Source organism: Dasypus novemcinctus, chromosome 30 (assembly GCF_030445035.2).
Source record: "Dasypus novemcinctus isolate mDasNov1 chromosome 30, mDasNov1.1.hap2, whole genome shotgun sequence".
Taxonomy (NCBI): domain Eukaryota; kingdom Metazoa; phylum Chordata; class Mammalia; order Cingulata; family Dasypodidae; genus Dasypus; species Dasypus novemcinctus.
The window spans coordinates 28,709,097-28,728,507 of NC_080702.1; the positions used below are offsets into that span (position 1 = coordinate 28,709,097).

Below are 19,411 nucleotides of genomic sequence, written 5' to 3' on the forward strand. Positions count from 1 at the left end.
CCAAACTAATCTACAGACTTAATGCAATCCTGACAAAAATTTCAATATCCTTCTTTGTAGAATTAGAAAAGCCAATTATCAAATTTATTTGGAAGGACAGTGTCCTTGAATATTAAAAAAAAAAAAAAAAAAAATCTTTAGAAAGAAGAACGAAGTTGGAAGACTCTCAATTCCTGACTTTAAATTATATTATCTAGCTACAATGGTAAAAATAAATAAATAAATAAATAAACAAACAAACAAGCCTGGTACTGGCATAAAGATAGTTTGACCAATGGACTCAAATCAAGAGCAACAAAAGAAAAAATAGATAAATGGGATTGCCTTAAAATTAAACAATTTTGTGTTTCAAACCAACTCTCATTGGGGAGCAGATGTAGCTCATGGTTGTGTGCCTGCTTCCCATGTACAAGGTCCTGGGTTCCATCCCCAGTACCTCCTGAAAGAAAAAGAAAAAATAGCTACAAGTGCTGGAGAGGATGCAGAGAAATAAAAACATTACTTCCTTGTTGGTGGGAATGTAAAATGGTACAGCCTTTGTGGATAGTTTGGTGGTTCCTCGGAAAGCTAACTATAGAACTACCATATGATCCAGCAATCCTGCTACTAGGAATACATTCAGAAGAACTGAAAGTTAGGATGCAAACAGACATTTGCACACTGTGGGGACATTATTCACAATTTCTAAAAGGTGGAAGCTACCCATGTGTCTATCAACTAATGAATGGCTAAACAAAATGTGGTGTATACACACAGTAGAATACTATTTAGCTCTAAGAAATAAAGTCCAGATGCCTGTGACAACATGGATGAAACTTGAGGAGATTATGTTGAGGGAAATAGGCCAGACACAAAAGGACAAATATTGTATGGTCTTAACTAATATGGACTAAATATGGTGAGTAAACTCCTGGAGTTAAACAATAGAGCATAGGTTACTATAATAGGAGATAGAATGTGGGTTGAGAAGGAGCTGATGCTAAACGCATGTAGAATATTTAATAAGGTGGAATGTGAATGTGTGGAAATGGATAGGCTTGATGGTAACATTCTAGTGAGTTATCACTAACTGCCAATTTATAAATGTGAATGTGGAAGAAAAGGGTAGTCTAGGGAGGTTAATGTTAACTGAAAAACAGCTAGAGGAAAATCTAGGGACAGCGTAACAGTGATTTTGGTGGTGGATAAATAGTGGCTAACAGGACAAATACAAGAATGTTCCTCTATTACACGGTGTTAAGAATATGAAGATACATGGGGAAAATACAACTAATGTAATGTATGAACTATAGTTAACAGTACTATGGTGGCAAAAAAGGTGTATCAATGCTGAGGGTCAATAATGAGGGGTTATAAAGAGATAGGGAATTTTTTTCCTTTTGGAGTAATGAAAACGTTCCGAAATAGACTGCGCTGATGGCAGCACAACTCCGTGATGAAACTGAGAGCCCCCAGGTATCCACTTTGGACGCATTGTACAAGGGAGGGGGCCATTTAACGCAGTGAATTCCGTGGTGAATGACGGACTGTGCTTAACAGGAAAAAGATGAGAACGTTCTCTGGACAAACGTATCGCTCCATCTGGAAACTGAGCCTGGAATTCCCGGCTCAGCCATGACGCACTACGCCGAAAAGAACGCCGGGGAGTACAGACCCCGCCACCGGAAACCTGGAACCGGATCCGCTAAAATGCAAATAACCCGGGGCCGGAAGCCCCGCCTACTCAGTTACGTGCCCTCCCTGTCACTCAGGCCTGAGGAGCTGTCCAATCAGCGGCTCCGCAAGACTTGAGGACGTCACTAGCCGCCGCGCGTCGGTCGCTGCAGGGTCTCCTCGGACCCTTAGGGCCGCAGGGGCCGCTGGGCTCTGTCGCCTGCTCGGTTTCGGGCTCTGTCGCCTGCGCGGGCCGCGGGGCCGTCGGGGGGGACGCCCCGGGGGCCTCCGGAAGCGGAAATGGTGAGTGCGCGGAGCCGGGGGTCCCGGGCCTCGGGGGAGGAGGGCGCGGGTGGGAACCGGGCGGGATTGGCTGGGGGCGCGGGTCGGGGTCTGGGGACTCCAGCCCCCTCGGCCCGCGGGGTGGTGCCGGGGCGGCAGCCGAACCCCGGGAGTCCTGCCCGGCCCCTGGGCGCCGCCACCTCGCCCCCCGGCCCCGAGCCCTTCCTGGGCGGCTCTGCGCCCTCCGCTCAGTGTCCCGGGGAACCGGGTTGAGGCCGGGGCTCCTCAGGGGCGGGTCCCCCCACGGCCTGCGGGGTCCGCTGCTGGGAGGTGCCCCCAGGGCCTTCCCACCACCGCCACCACCCAGCCGTTCCGCACAGAGCCCGGCAGGGGCGTGGGGTGGGGTCCCCAGCCACCCTTTTCCGCTGGCCCAGGTCTTCCTGATGGGTAGGAAATAGGTTCTCAAGTCCACGGCCTTGTCCCCCTGGTCTGGCTCTTCCCAGGGCTGATATTATATCCCTAAAATTTCCAGGTGCCTTCCCGCGTTCCCAAACGCCAGCTTCTCCAGGTGACATCATCTTTATCGTTTCCGTCCCCCATGTATTTCCAACAGTTGCAATATATTCCTTTTTTAAAAAATAGAGCCATGCCTGAATCCTTTTAAGATTTATTTTTTTGTTCGTAAATATTTTACATGAGATAAAGTAGAGAATAACAACTTGAGGCCTTGCTGTATAAACTCCTTGGGTCTCCCCTCCCAGTTATCTTCCCTGAGTGTAGTTATCCCATGGGACCTGTTTGGATGGAGGTTCCTCTTTGGAAACTTCACTGGGTCGTCATTTCTTTCAAAGTTTCCAGTTCAGCACTGTCCTTCCCTGTGCTGGTGGCCTTGCAAAGATTTATTCACTGAAGCCACGGTTTTTCAGTAATTATAAAATAGATTTGCTTAATAGACTTTGAAAAGTAAGATATAATATCTCCAAAGTATCAAGAAAGAAGAATTGGAAAAAAGGGGGGGAAAAAAGACATTCCAGTATTTTGTCCCATTTGTTAAATTTTTTTCTTAACTTTTTTTTCTTCCCCAGCACTTATGTAAAGTCCTCAGATCTGTTCTTATCTTTTTGGTTGATAACAAATGGAATTCAAGGGATTCACCTTGAGAAGCGTGCCTGGGAAAAGAATCTCAGAGAAGGAAAAACTCTGTTCCGTTATGCGTGCGGGCAGAAAAATGAACACAATTCACCCCCAAAAAATTTTTTTGGTAGATAAATTAGTGAAGTACAAATGTTCACCAAAACATCAATTCCTCTCCTTTGCAGGATGGAGAATTTCTATCGGTGGATAATTCTGTTCTATTTCTGTTATCCAAACTTTGTAAATTGTTACATTCTATGAGATTACTAGACTTGCAACACCTTGAAGTTTTGACTGTACTTAGTTGCCTAAGAAACTCTTTATTGCCATGAAATAATAAACCTGTCATCCTTGTTTTCAAAAAGAATAGTTATTTGTGGGTTTTCTTGTTGCGCTAAATAAAAAGGGGGGGGTGGCTTACAGTTTTCTTCACTCTCTTTATACAAAACAGTGGGTGAGTGATTTTGCTGGATTCTTCAGACACAGAATTTGTCTCATTTAGAATATTAATGACAGTCCAAAAGAAGTGAAAGGAGGAAAGGCTCTGTGGCCAGTGACTCCAAGCCTGCTCTCCCACCTCGTCCCAAGAGAAGCCTGGGCGCTGGAAATCACATGCAGATGGAGTTGGGGGTGGGTGATGCCCTTTCTTTTTTTTTTTTTTTTTTTTTTTACTCTATCAATGAGGTTGGTCTTTTCAGTCCCAGGAACTGAACCCAGGACCTAGTATATGGGAGGCAGGCCCTCAACCACCGAGCTGCATCCACTCCCCAGGTGATGCCCTTTCTGAGGTTGGCGTTGTGGTTTCCTTGGGGGTTGTTTCTAGACAGTTTAATTTTGCATCCACACTGTTGGTACATTTGGAATGTAATTTGTGCATGTTGAGGAAGTCTTTGGCGGTCCGACTCAGAGTAAGACTTGTTTGTGTGTGTCTCCTCGTTTATGAAATTGGAAGTTCGTTTAGGTCAGAGTCTTAAATTGAATCCAGCTGGGCTTTTCCTCACCGTGGGACTTGAAAGCCTGGAGAAGGGAGCATTTTCACACTGCGGGGGAGTGGAGGGCACGGAGCTCCCGGAGTGAATTCCTGGGCCTCCCAGGTCCCCTCCTTTCCATTCCCAGAAACTGACCCACCCTAGAGTCAGGGGGGACATCTGGGCCCCAGGTTTGGGAATGTGTTAAACCTTCTGGTTGTGGGTTTTCCTGGTGAACTGTGGGTGACACAAGCCGCCTCGCCGAGCTAGTTCATATGTTGTTGACTTTCCTTTTGCTCTCTCTCTGATATTGATGCCATATTATTCTGATTTACCTAATCATTTGGTAGTTTTATACCCTTATTTGAGCGTGTAAGATTTTTATTTTCTTGGATCAAAATCTATATAGATTGCGAGGTTTGAGGTAAGGCAAGCAAATTCTGGAACCAAGCAGAGTAATTGTTCCTTTTCGGCAAGAGAACCTTGAGATATGAGACAGTTATATTTAAATTCTCGAGTACATTTTTCATTTTTTAGATCAGTTTTTGTATGTGGGGGCCCCTAGACAATTTTTGTGTTTAAACAAATCTACTAATCCTAAGGCAATTTATTTAGTGCCTATTTTAACTGATAAGAGGAAAACTACTAAATTTATGTAATCCTTGAAAATTCTAATCCATTTAACAGTAAGTCCAAAGCCCTAGTGCATTAAGTAGGCTACTTTATTCCTGATAATACTGCAAACTATGATGAACTGTCATTTGAGTTACAAAGTTTCATTTTCACGGTTTCATGAACATTAGTGTTTAAAGGATTAAATCTTTAGGAAAACATTCTAAATTAAAGTTTAATTAATTTAAAAATAAAAATAAACTATTAAAAAGTAAAATATTGTTTATGTAAATTTTTTAAAGCGTTTATCCGAAGTTTTAAAAAATACGCAAGACTAAAAAGTCTTACTGCCAGTTGACTCGCTGCCACCATATCCTGTTCCATTCCACTGCTCTTGTTCCAATCACCCCTGAATAACCAGTTTTAAGAATTTCTTGTGTATCCTATCAGTGTCTCCTTATGTTAAAACATCTCTGAATGCATAGTTTTCCTTCCCATCTTTGTTATAGAAAAGGAAAGCTAGTGTACACATTGCAATGCACTTGACTTATTTGTTTTGATGAATCCTGCAGATCCATTTATATCAATACCTGTACCATTGATTTTTATAAAAGTGCCTATTATGAATTTATGTAACCAATTCTTTTTAAATAGACAGTTGGCCTGTTTTCAATCTTTTTCTCCCAAAACTGTGGATTTAAACTGAGATTTTCACATTAGAAGTCAAAGCAAATGTCTACAATTCTTGTTCTTTTCCAAACTTAATCAGTGCTTGAAATGTATTCACAAAAGAATGTATAAAATGTTTTATGATAAGTTTTAATAGTAATAACAATGTAAACATCTTTGGGATCACATCAAGATTTATAAATGGACCTTGGGCAATTCTTAGAATCTCCCTGAGCTCGTCTCCATCTTACCCCCTCTGTTCTGACTTTTTGGTGGTTCTTCATACCTTTACCATCTGTTTTCCACTAAGCAGTAGTCTCTTTAGTTTTGCCTTTGTCGAACTTTCAATAAATGAATATTAAAGTTTTTTTAATTCTCTTGTGAAAAATACCATGACTGTCGTTCTTGTTTTGGTCTCCATGTGTAAATTCATAGTAAATAAATTTTCTGCACATTGGTGGAAAATTTCTGAGCTGTTTGTAGATTATGACCAAGTTGAAATGTACAGAAAATGACAATGAAGTATATAGATTAGAGTATATCCCAGAATCCACACGTAACTATTTCTTTGTTCCCTAATGATCATCAATTCTTGGTGTTTACTATTTGCTGATTACCAATGAGATTGGTCTTTTTCCAAATGTGATCTTTTATTTTTTGTGAAGTATATATTATTTCCCCATTTTTAATCATTTGTTAATTTTTACTCTGCCCACTAATCTTTTGGTATTTGTATGTAATGCAGATGTTTTTCTCCCATTTAGTGGTTTATCTTTTTACTCACTTAATTTTTTTTTTTTAAGATTTATTTTTTTATTTATTTAATCCCCCTCCCCTCCCCCGGTTGTCTGTTTTCTGTGTCTTTTTTTGCTGTGTCTTGTTTCTTTGTCCACTTCTGTTGTCATCAGCGGCACAGGAAGTGTGGGCGGCGCCATTCCTCGGCAGGCTGCTTCCTCCTTCGCGCTGGGCGGCTCTCCTTACGGGTGCACTCCTTGCGCGTGGGGCTCCCCTACGCGGGGGACACCCCTGTGTAGCACGGCACTCCTTGCGCGCATCAGCACTGCGCACGGGCCAGCTCCACACGGGTCAAGGAGGCCCCGGGGTTTGAACCGCGGACCTCCCATGTGGTAGACGGACGCCCTGACCACTGGGCCAAAGTCCGTTTCCCTCACTTAATTTTAATCTACTTGATATGTCAATCTCTTCCTTTATGGTTTACTTTTTTTCTTATAAGAGAAAATTCTCCCTACTTTTATGTCATAAAAACATTTCCCATTAACTTCTGAAAGCATTTGTTTTGTCTTTCACATTTAAAGCAACAATAAATTGTTTGTTATTGTTCATTGAATAGACAGGAACACAGTGCATCTTTACTGTTTGGGTAACAATATATCCCACCTCGTATATTAAAGTCAAAGTCATTTCTGCCACTGCACTGCAGTGCTTGCTGTGCTGTTATTAATCAAATTTCCATCTACAAAGGAGCTCATTCAAGATTCTTCTACTTTCCATTAGGTCTATTTGCTCGTCACTCTGCCACTACTATACTGTCAGAAATACTTTAGTTTTATCATATTTAATATGTTTTAGGCAAGCCCTCACCTTGTAGAACAAATATGTAAACATGTAAATATAGTAATATATAGTTATATAAGTTATCCAAATATGTATAAATATATTTTGTTTGTAAAGAAGCTTAGATTACATAAATTTACACACAAAATATAGGGGATTCCCAAAAATCTCACCCCTCCCCCTCCCACACTTTCCCACATTATACTTTACATGGGATAAACTATAGTCCTTGGTTAGTACAATGCTTCAATATGCGTTCGTCATTTGTTACAAATGTACCACACTAATGAAAGATGTTGTTCATGTATATATATTTTTAACAAATTCAGGTATCAAATTTCCTGTGTTATGTGAAATAATTGTTTTACTCTTCGCCTGTCTCTTCCCTGCAAGAAATCACAATCACATGAACACAAATACACTCATATGTACCTTCTTATTCCCTCAATAGGTCAAATATTCCCATGGGACTTGTATTTTTTTTCTTTTTTTATTAGAGAAGTTGCATAATTACAAAATTGTCATGCGGAAAATACAAAGTTCCCATATACCCACCCCCGTTTTTTAACATTTTATATTAGTATGGTAACTTTGTTACAATGGATAAGCAAATGTTATTATAATTATACTATTAACTATAGCCCATAGTTTACATTAGGATTCACTGTTTGTGTTCAACAGTCCTTTGTTTTTAATTTTTGTTCTCCCAACATATATACCACCTAAAGTTTCCCCCTTTTAATCTATTCAAATATACAAAATGAGTGGTGTTAATTACTTTCACAATGTTGTGCTTCTGTCACCACCATCCATTACCAGAATTTATCCATCACCCCAAACAGAAACTCCGTACCAATTAACTCCCCACTCCCTACCAACACCCCGGCCCCTGTATTCTAGTTTTTCACTCTGAATTTGCTTGTTCTGTTTCATACCCACGAGATCATAAACTATGTGTCCTTTTTGTGTCTGGCTTATTTCGCTCAACATGGTGTCTTCAGTGCTCGTCCATGTTATCACATGGAGGAGGACTTCATTCCTTTTTATAGCAAATTAGTTTTCCACAGACCTCTTGAGTTCTCAGGTTTGGCAAAGTAAAAGCTCCTAGAAGAAGTGAAAGCTCCTAGGCCCTCAATATGTGTGCGTTCACTAAAACCTTGACCCTTTGCTTCATATAGTAATGAATAATGTGCTGGTTAATAAGAAGATAGGAAAGCGTTTTTACACTTGTATGGGCTGTTTTAGGACCCGGTGACCTTTGAGGATGTGGCTGTGGACTTCACTCCGGAAGAGTGGGCTCTGCTGGATTCTTCTCAGAGGCACCTCTACAGAGAGGTGATGCTGGAGACCTTCAGGAACCTGGCCTCAGTAGGTAAGGATGACATCATTCCTTCACTAAGTCATTCGGAGAACAGGTGTTTCTTTAATAGCACTGTTAAAAGCTTTGAAATGTAGAAAGGGAATACACTGCTAAATAAGCATGGTCACAGCCCTCACAGACCTAGCATCTAATCATTTTTCCATGACAGTGAAACTCTTATCTATTAAATGGGGCTTGCTTTTTGTCTTGGTTAACATACTTGAAACTCTTTTAGTGTCAACAGTATAGGTAAAGACTTCATGAGTCATCTTGAGGCATTTAGGAGCTTCCTGTTTGACCCTTGCGATTGTTCTTCTGGTTTTATTAAATTGTTTAACGTTTTTACCTCCAGTGTCAGTTTACTGAAAAAGTTTTTTTAACAGCTAAACCCTTTCTTATCTTTCTTTGCTTGAGGTGCCTTCTTTTTTTTTTCCAACTCTTTTTTTTTTTTTAGTTAAAATTAGTAGATCACAACGAACGCTACATTAAAAAACATGAGGTTCCCATATAACCCGCTCCCCACCCTCCAACCCCATCATTTTTGTAAATTGTATTTTTTTTTAAAAAACGTGTACATCTCAAAAAATGTTACATTAAAAAATATAACAGGTCCCCATATACTCCCCACCCCGCTCCTCCCACACCAACAACCTCCCCCATCATTGTGGCACACTCATCGTACTCAGTGAACATATTTTAGAGCACTGCTGCACCACATGGATAATAGTTTACCCTGTAGTTCACACTCTCCCCCAGTACATTCAGGGGGTTATGGCAGGATATATGAAGTCCAGCATCTGACCCTGCAATATCATTTAGGACAACTCCAAGTCCCAAAAATGCCCCCACATCACATCTCTTCTTCCCTCTCCCTGCCCTCAGCAACTACCATGGCCACTTTCCTCACCTCAGTGCTGCTATTCTGTTACTAGTCACAATAATTTTATACTAGAATATCAGTCCACTCTAATCCATATTTTATCCCTCCATTCTGTGACCCCTGGGGTGGTGATGTTCACTCTATGTCTAGATCAAGAAGGGGCTTAGATTCCACACAGATGATGGGTAAATTTCTTCTGCTTACAGTTGTAGGCACTCTTTTTTTTTTCTCTCTCTCTCTCTCTATTTTTTTTTAAATGTTAAATTCAAAATATATAAGAGGTCCCCATATACCTCCCACCCCCTCACCCCACTCCTCCCACATCAACAACCTCTTTCATTATCGTGGGACATTCATGGCATTTGGTGAATAAATTTTGGAGCACTGCTGCAGCACATGGATAATGGTTTACATTGTAGTTTACACTCTCCCCCAGTCCACCCAGTGAGCCATGGCAGGACAGACAGTGTCCAGCATCTGTCCCTGCAGTACCACCCAGGACAACTCCAAGTCCTGAAAAGGCCCCCACATCATATCTCTTCTTCCCTCTCCCTACCCTCAGCAGCTACCGTGGCCACATTTTCCACATCAGTGCTACAATTTCTTCCATTACTAATCACAATAGTTCCATAGTAGAATATCAGTAAGTCCACTCTAATCCATACTCTCTTCCTCCATCCTATGGACCCTGGGATGGTTATGTCCACTCCACCTCTATATCAAGAGGGGGCTTAGATTCCACATGGATGATGGATGCAGTTCTCCTGCTTTCAGTTGTAGGCACTCTTGGTTCCCTGGTGTGGTAGTTGACCTTCTTCACCTCCCTGTTAGCTGGCTGGGGTAAGTCCAATAAACCAGAGAGTTAGAATTTGCAAGTCTGCTGAGGCTCAGGGCTTGGCTGTCACATGGACAGTCCAGAGATTCAGGTCTCCTGAGTATACGCCAACCCCAGTGCCAAACACAAGTCCGGTAAAAGTAACAGAAGAGGCATGTGTAGAAAGGTTACATCTGAGTCCAACTCCATCACACTCAGGAACACAAACTGCAAAGTAGGGCCAATTGACATGGCCCTGAATTCCAGAGCCACCTGCCATGACCATAGAACTGTGGGTCTCTGTAGCCCCCAGAAGAACCAGTACCTGGGGTTGTATCTACTTTGGCTGTCTCTGGGACCCTGCTGAGGCATGCATAAGCACAACCCCTCTGATGACCTCCTGACTCTTTTTTTGGAGACTCAGAGCCATATAAACTCATTTGTCCTTTCCATTTCCCCTTTTATTCAAGGTCAAAAAGCAGTTTTAACATGTGATATTACATGTAGTCTGAGATATTCTGCTGGTCTGAGTCGACCCTTTTATTCAAGGTCTTTTTCTAGTTACGTCATCAACTGGTGCTTGGTAGTAATCCCTCAGTGACAGGGAGGCTCACTCAAGGAGCCATGTCCCACACTGGGGGGAAGGTAATGCATTTACGTGCTGAGGTTGGCTTAGAGAGTGGCCACATTTGAGCAACCTGGAGGCTCTCAGGAGGTAACTCTTAGGCACCCTGCAACTCTAGGCCAAGTTCATATTTCATGTGCACAGGCTAATGAGCATAGTCATCAGTATCAAGGGCTCGTTGTTGGATCATCCTTCTATATTGGTCTTTGCCATTGCACTTGGGGGATTGTTGCTGTTCCATTAGGGAATGTGATAGAGCTCCCCTGGCTAGGAACTCAGCACTCCTTCAGTTGTCGTTTTTAACTGTAACTACTATGAAAATATCCAAACATTTTTATGTACCCTGTATCCATGCCCTGGAGAACTCCTTCCCAACCATGTGCCCCCCATCAATAACACCCCACACCAGTGTTCCTCCCCTGCCATAGTTGAACCTCTCTGTGGTCCAAAACTTATTCAGCAATGAAGCCTAATATAATGCCAAATATAATCAATAGGAAATTGAAATATAGTGATGGGTTTAAAGTTTAGAAATAGAATACATACTAATTTAGAAATGCTAAAATAAAGTAAAAATATGTTGATATATTTAAAAAATGAAAAATATTATACAGCTTTGCTTGTAACATTTTGCCTTTCATCACTGTAATAGGTGTTGCCCTGTATGTACAATGGCAAGGCAAATTCTTTCATTTCTTCCTCAGTGTCTACATCATTCCTTTTTTTTTTTTCCTAATTTTTATCTTCAAAGAGTTTTAGATCACAGTAATTCAAACATACAATATAGGGGACTCCCATATATCCAACATCAAACCCTTTTTCCCTTTCCCCAGCAATGGTCTTTTTACATGCTCATGTTATATTTGCTACAGCTGATGTACAGATTTTGAAACATAGCTATCAAACATGGTTTGATTTTGGTTTACATTGTGGTTTATATTTTAGATTGTACACATTTTTAAATTTTCAGTTTCCTTATGTTTTACATTATGGTTTACATTTTAGCTTATAGACTTGTGTACAGTTTTGGTGTAAGTTAACATGTCCTATATCCATCATTACATGACCTTGTGGAGCACTTCCATTGCCCCCCAGTTGCCCTGCTTCCATCTGTTCTATACCTCTCTCCCCCTTCCCTCAGGGCTCACAGTGACAATAAATCTTCACTACTTAAGGGACCAGATTTTCAGATACTTGCAACAATGCTGAGGGCTTGACATGCTAGACTGCCCTAACCGAGTGGGAACCCTGATTCTCTCTCGAGAGACAGTTCCCTCTGTTTGAGAACATCAGGTCTCTCCAGGATGTGGGTATACCTTCACTCTCATTGTATAGGTCTCCACCTAATGATATAACACACTGTGACAAAATGAGCACCCACACTCCCTAGAAGCCTGCCCCTGTACCAGGTGCCCCCCACTTTAAGCACCTTAAACACGTAATCCTTCCTTACTATATTTTCTAAAGAGTTTTCTCAACATTATAGTTTCAGCCATATACCTGACAGTCTACCATATTCAACTGTTCTCCCCAGCCCTCCCCTCAATTCCTTGGGCCATCTGACCCATCCTCCCAACCCTAGCCCCTTGCAAGCCGGCAAAGCCCCACCCAAAGGTATCCCTATGCCCCCATCTTATCCCCTCCCTGTACAAATACTTACCTCCAGCTTATCATAGACTTCACCCATGTAGGCATCAGCTCACAGCCTTCCTCTCCCCCCAGATTCCTTTAAGCCTATCTTCCAGTCTCTAGCTCTCTGAGACAGCTTGGTTTGCTTGTTTCATATCAGAGAGGTCATGTAGTGTTTGTCTTTCAATGCCTGGCTTCCTTCACTCAACATAAGGTCCTCAAGATTCATCCATGTTATCACATGTGTTTGTACTGTATTCCTTCTTATAGCTGAGTAGTATTCCATTGTATGTATATACCACATTTTATTTATCCATTCATCTGTTGTTGGGCATTTGGGTTGATTCCAACTTTTGGCAATAGTGAACAATGCTGCTATGAACGTTGGTGTGCATATATTGGTTTGTGACCCTATGTTCAGTTCTTCTGGGTATATACCCAGCAGTGGAATTGCTGGGTCATATGGAAAATATATAGCTAACTTTTTAAGAAACCGCCAAACTGTCATCCAGAATGGCTGGATCCTTCTGCATTCCCACCAGCAGTGGATGAGTGTTCCCATTCCTCCACATCCTCTCCAGCACTTGTAGTCTTCTGTTTTTTTGATAGCTGCCAGTCTTAGGAGTAGTAAGATGGTATCTCATTGTAGTTTTGACTTTCATTTCCCTAATAGCTAGTGATTTTGAGCATTTTTTCATGTGCTTTTTAGCCATTTGTATTTCTTCTTTGGAAAAGCATCTGTTCAAATCTTTTTCCCATTTTTTAAATGGGTTGTTTTGCTTTTTATTTTTGAGATATAGGAGTTCTTTTTATATGCAGGATATAAGTCTCCTATTAGATACATGGTTACCAAATATTTTCTCCCATTGGGTAGGCTCTCTTTCCACTTTCTTGACAAACTCCTTTGAGGTGCAAAAGGCTTTAATTTTGAGGAAGTCCCATTTATCTATTTGTTCTTTTGCTGTTCGTGCTTTGGGTGTGAGTTCATAAAGCCATTTCCTATTACAAAGTCCTATAGATGCTTCCCTACATTGCTTTCCAAGGTCTTTCTGGTCTTGGCTCTTACATTTAGGTCCTTGATCCATCTTGATTTGATTTTCGTATAAGGCGTGGGATGGTAATCCTCTTTCCTTCTTTTGCATATGGATATCCAATTCTCTAGCAGGTGCCTTCTTCTTTATAAGAAGTATTTGTTATTTTCGTTTCAGATGATGAGACTCAATTGCAAGCCAATAGGTCATTTTCTCAGGAGGATATATTTGTGAAAAACATATGCAAAGAAGAGAAAATAACAAGGTTCACAAAAGATGATTCCAGGGTCTACATTTTAGGAAAAAATATGGAAATCCATAGAATTGAAGATCAACACAGACACCAGGGGGGAAATCTGAGGTGAGTACCACTGACAAGAGAAAGGAATATCCCAAGACAGAATCATAGTATGTCATGAAATTAAAACAAAACCAAAAAAAGCAACAAGAAAAGAAAGCACAGGGGAGCAGATGTGGCTTAAGCAGTTGAGCATCTGCCTCCCACATGGGAGGTCCTGGGTTCAACTCCAGTGCCTTCTGGAGAAAAAGAAAAAGCAACAACCAAAACAAATGAGAAAACCAATTCAGGGAAGCTGATGTGGCTCAGTGATTGAGCACTGGCTTCCCACATGAGGTCCTGGGTTCAATCTTTGGTACTTCATTAAAAACACACACACAAAAAAAGCTTTAACTCTGTTCATTCTCAGAGAATTTTCACCAAAAATATTTTCTTAAATGTGACATAAGTGCTCAGTGTTTGAAACCTAATTCAGTTGGCGATATCAAGAAACTCCATATGTAAGAAACATTGTTTCAGTAATACCTGTGGTTGAGCCCCCTTCCAGAGCATTCACTTACTCCACTTTCAAAACCAAGATAGGGCACAATATCTTTGCTTTTATTGAAAATGGTAAATATGTAATTCTAATACATACAGTAAGTTTTCGGGTTTGTTTTTTTTTTAAGTTTTATTTTTTTATTTATTTCTCTCCCCTTCCCCACCCCACCCCCAATTGTCTGCTTTCTGTGTCCTTTTGCTATGTGTTCTTCTGCGTCCGCTTGTCAGCAGCACTGGAATTCTGTGTCTCTCTTTTATTGCATCACCTTGCTGCATCAGCTCTCCCTGTATGTGGTGCCACTCCTGGGCAGGCTGTACTTTATTTGCACGGAGCGGCTCTCCTTACAGGGTGTTCTCCTTGGGCATGGGGCTCCCTGCGTGTCACAGCACTCCTTGCGAACATCAGCACTGCATGTGGGCCAGTGAGCCAGGATGCCCTGGGTTTGAACTCTGGACCTCCCATGTGGTAGGCGGACGCTCTATCAGTTGAGCCAAATCCGCTTCCCATATAAGTAAGTATTAAATCACTAATAAACATTAATAATATGCTTCTCATTTTTAACAGAAATCATATGGTAGAGGGACTCTGCGAAAGTAATGAAGATATTCATTATGAAGAACGCTTCAACCAGATCCCAAATCTCAATATGTCCAAAAGTCCTCCTGGAATACAACCATATGGATGTAGCGAATATGGAAAAGTCTTCATGGATCATTCATCCCTTCTGGGACCTATCAGAACTCACACTGAACACAATCCATATGACTATCAGGAAAGTGGAAGCAAACCCTATGAATATAAAAAATATGGGGAAATCTTCACTTATCCCCAATTTTTTCAAAGATCTGAAAGAAATCACACCGAAGAGAAAACTTATGAATGTAAGGAATGTGGTAAATACTTCATTTGGCCCTCAAGATATCAGCGGCACATGATAAGACACACCGGAGAGAAACCCTATAAGTGTAAACAGTGTGGTAAAGCCTTCAGCTGTCCCACTTCTGTTCCAAGACATGAAAAGACACACACTGGAGAGAAACCTTACGAATGTAAACAGTGTGGGAAAGCCTTCAGTTATCCTCAGTCTTTTCGATTCCATGAAAGAACTCACACTGGAAAGAAACCCTATGAATGCAAGTATTGTGGGAAAGCCTTCAGTTGGCTTCAGTCCTTTCAAGGGCATGTGAGAATGCACACTGGAGAAAAATACGAGTGTAAACAATGTGGAAAAGTGCTTAATTGTCCCATTTCCTTTCGAAGACATGAAAGCACTCACACTGCAGAGAAACTCTATAAATGTGAAAAATGTGGGAAAGCATTCTGTTCTTCCAAATCCTTCGAATGTCATGTGAGAACTCACACTGGAGAGAAACCCTATGAATGTAAACATTGTGGAAAAGCCTTTGTTTGGCGGTCATCCTTACAAAAACATGTGAGAATGCACACTGGGTAGAAATCCTGTATGTATGAAAAATGTGGGACAGCTTTGAGTTAAATCCTTTCAAAGTCATGTGAGAATTCACAACTGGAAAGAAACCCTATAGATTTAACTTATGTGAGAAAGCCTAATGCAAATTAATTGACGTATATAGTCCGGAACATAACAGCACAATGAGCGAAGTCATATATAACAGTTATAAATTTGACGCTGTCTTTATCAGTATCTCATTGTTTAAGTGAACTTCGAGACTGTCCTGTTCTTTCTCAAATAAATATTGAGGTAATAATTCAGAAAGTACTCTCTCAACAATGGTGCTTAAGTTTTAGTATTCTTTAATAAGGGGCCTTTGAAAAATGACACTTTGGTAATGGGATTTTCTTACAGACCTTGTGTGGCAGGTAATAAATGTCAATTTTCCCTTATATACAACATATATTCCTTCTTTCTTACTGAGAAAGCTTTATTTTTTGGCCAGAAAAGTCTTTTTGCTTCTTAGTAAATATTGTCAGAAACTTTAAGTATGCGAAGTTCCATCTTTGCCATTGCTCTTTGTCCTTGCACCTCATTTTGGAAAAGAGACTTTGAGTTAAGAAGTGAGCCGTGTGATATGACTCTAACATCTAGCATTGGAGATGGCTCTGCTGGATTATATTACGTCAGCGTATGAAATGTTGGAAACTACATTCCTCAGACTGCATTCCTTTTATGATTCCATGGTAGAATTCACCAGTAGTGTAACCTGCAGGAGATTCGTGAGGTACAAGTGAAGAAGCATTTTTTGAAGTTTTTGGAGCTACCACACAAGAAACAAACATATAGGTGCTTGGCAGACACCAGCTGCCAGCTCATTTTCCTCCTCCTTTGCCTTGCCAATCAAGAGCATCCTCAAAACTAATACCAGCTGGTTGACTGCTGTCTTCTCAGAGGGGTAGTCTTCTGCTGACCTCTCCACAAACTCTGCCGCAAACATCTGCCAGCAGTTCGGTGTTGCTGATGCTCGGACCCCCGTTCTCTAGACTGTATTTATATAACGTGGGGTCTTTGTAATACCCACCTCGTTCTATTAAAACTGCAAGCGGCTACGACAGCTGCAGCGCTGCAGCCAGTAACCCTCAGAGGAGGTCATATCTCCTCCAGCGGAGTGACTGCTCCCCTCAGTCCTAGGTGAGAATAAGCACTTTCCTCCTATCAGGCATACTGTGGGCATGTTTAATCACAGCTCAATGTCTGCTGTCAGTATTTCCTCACTGATTACGTTTAATTATGGATGTTTAAAAACTGCATTTTCTTGTCAAAAGTATCTGTACGTGTTTCTTAGAAATAGCCTCTTAACTGTGTTATCAAATAAGTTGTATACCACCAAATATCATCGTCTTTATTTTTCATTTACTTGGAGATCATGTTAAAATATCCCATTGCAATTACAGATTGTTGGATCAACTTGGTATTTTTGCCAGTTTAATCATTATACGTTGTGAGTGACTAATGCCAGGCGCCTACAAGTTCAGGCCTTTTTCTTTTGGGCAAGTAGTATTGTGTATTCTTACATAGTTAGATATGTATTTTTTTATTCTTATGGAGCTTTGTCATGAAAATAATTTTTTATTCATTCACAAGAGCAGAGTCATAAATCATGGTTTTCTCTGTGCCCTCTTGCCAAAGACCATCAGGAACACACCAGGAGTCACAGAGAGGGGGTGGGTATTGAATTGTAGCAATAAGAATCACTGCAGAGTGCCTCCTGGTACTGGCTCCACCAGAGACCTGCTTTTGGTCCAGGTAAACTGAGTCTCTGTACCCAGCTCCGCTCTGTTTCTAGCTGCAGGACAGTGCATTGCCTGTGATTGCAATACCCCAATGACTCTTAAGAAAAGTTTTTTCCATTTGTTCACCATTTTTCTTGTTAGGAGAGTGATGTCTTTTCAGGTCTTTACATATCAGAGTGGAAACTGGAACGTTGGTTACTATGTATTGGGCAGTTTTAAATGTTCTTTATCTAAAGTAACTCAACATAAAAACTCAAGTTAATCCTTAGCAAACTCCGTAACACTCTTGTCTCACTCGAGAGGTAACAGAGGACTATATATTAGGGGAATTGCCACAGATCACAAAGATAAGGGCACAGAAGAAAAGTAAGTGAAATAGAAAATGCATAGAGTGTGGTATATGTATTTTCTCTGGAGGTTGGGGGACTCAGCAAGTGAGAAGATTATTATTTCACTTTAACTTCTGCCATACACTATGTCCTAATTAAGCTTTGTTTCAGGAACTGCTAGGAGTATTGGCAAATAGTGGGAGGCGATACACACACAGTCCTCCATCTGTGGCTTTAACAGAGTAATGCTTCCCTATAACAAGGTGTACTCCTGGTTTATCTTCATTTTCCCCAAGATGAAAAGCTCAAGGGTATATGATATGTGTTTATGAGTTTGGACATGAATATGTGAAACTCGAGGCTTGTGCTTGCTTTGGGCCTCAGGGTGTGGGTTTTGTCTTTATAGTCTATGAAAGATCAAAAATTGCACCCTATGTTGTACATTGTCATCTTGCTATTTCTACAGATTGACTGACAGTTTGTACCACAGAAAACCATAGATTTGCCCCTAATACGAGAAGAGTCACAGTCAACGGCACAATAGTCCTGTAGTGTACTTTCTCCTGTGAAGAGAGTGATAGCAAGTAAACCCACTGTGGTCTCCAGTTAGAAGTAAAGAGTGTTGTGAATGGTGAGAGGGAATTATCCAAGGAATAGTTGAAATGAGCTGCGGGCGTTGGGTATCAATTTGATTAACATCCCTGTTTAGTAGAAAAGAATCTGTACTTGACATTCTCACACAATAATGTTAATGCCTTTTTATAAGGCTCAGGAAGGAAGTCTGTTTTCTCTTTCATAGGTCTGACATCTTTGTGCTTAGACTTCCAACAAATGTTAGGGAACAGAAAATAAAATAGATTTCTGTTTATTCAAAGAACAAATGAGGTCCGATCTTTGTTTTTCAGTATTAATATATAATTATATATCGCAGCAGAGATTGCGTTTGACAATCACCTCCCTCATTGATTTCTTCCTCCCTGTAGTCCCATTGTACAAATGAAGAAAATAACCACAGAGAGCACAGGTTCCAGCCGTAGCTCATACAACTTAGGCTTACAGTAGAATCTTGCCATTTTGAAGGCCAGTATGTGTCATGATCTGTAATGGGCACTGTGAAAATTCTAAAACCTCAAAAACGTTGCAAGGTACGTTGTAATTACACAGGTTCACAAAAATGTTATAAAACTTTACAAGTAGGATTCAGAAGCCCACAGTTGATTTTTCTTGACCCATCAGGGCTCTCTTGGAACTAATTCCATTTATATGTCATTCTGTTAGAGGCAAAAACATGGCTCTAAAGCAGCAGTGGCTGCCAAAGTTAAGAGTGGGGTAAGGGTTTAACTTCAAATGGCAATGCAAGAGTGTTTTTTGTGGGGGTAATAGGCTTTTCTGTGTCTTGATTATGGTATGCAATTCTGATTTTGTGAGAATTCCTAGAACTGTACGCTATGATGAATGAAGGTTCCTATTTGTAAATAAAAAATAAAAGGTAGTAGAAAACAAAAGAATCCCTGTTAAGGACTAAGAAGAAGCTAAAACTCACCTGAAAGTTGGTTTTTCTTGACCCATCAGGCTTTCTTGGAACAAATTCTTAAAATAGGAAACACCCTCCAGGGGCACACCTACCCTCACCTCGGTCACATAACCTGAGAAAGTATAGGGGGCACCTGGAATGTGTCCCTGTATCTACTCCAGGTTACTGAGGTCAAAGATCTTAGAATGCTGTGGTTCTCAAACAAAAAAGTTCATCCCCCAGAAGTCCAAAGGGAAACCATCTAGGGGAATCCTAATCCTCGTGTTTCTG

At 40.9% G+C, this 19,411-nt stretch overlaps 1 protein-coding gene across 1 annotated transcript; it reads left to right on the forward strand.

The window, feature by feature from the left end:
* Positions 1-1,774: 1,774 nt before the first annotated feature.
* On the forward strand, positions 1,775-19,112 carry LOC101425886 (zinc finger protein 555-like). The gene is made up of 4 exons (XM_058290545.1): positions 1,775-1,956; positions 8,139-8,265; positions 13,410-13,593; positions 14,636-19,112. Exons 1-4 carry the CDS (start codon positions 1,954-1,956, stop codon positions 15,522-15,524), a joined length of 1,203 nt encoding a protein of 400 aa, XP_058146528.1. The 5' UTR covers positions 1,775-1,953; the 3' UTR covers positions 15,525-19,112.
* The last annotated feature ends 299 nt before the right edge of the window (positions 19,113-19,411 follow it).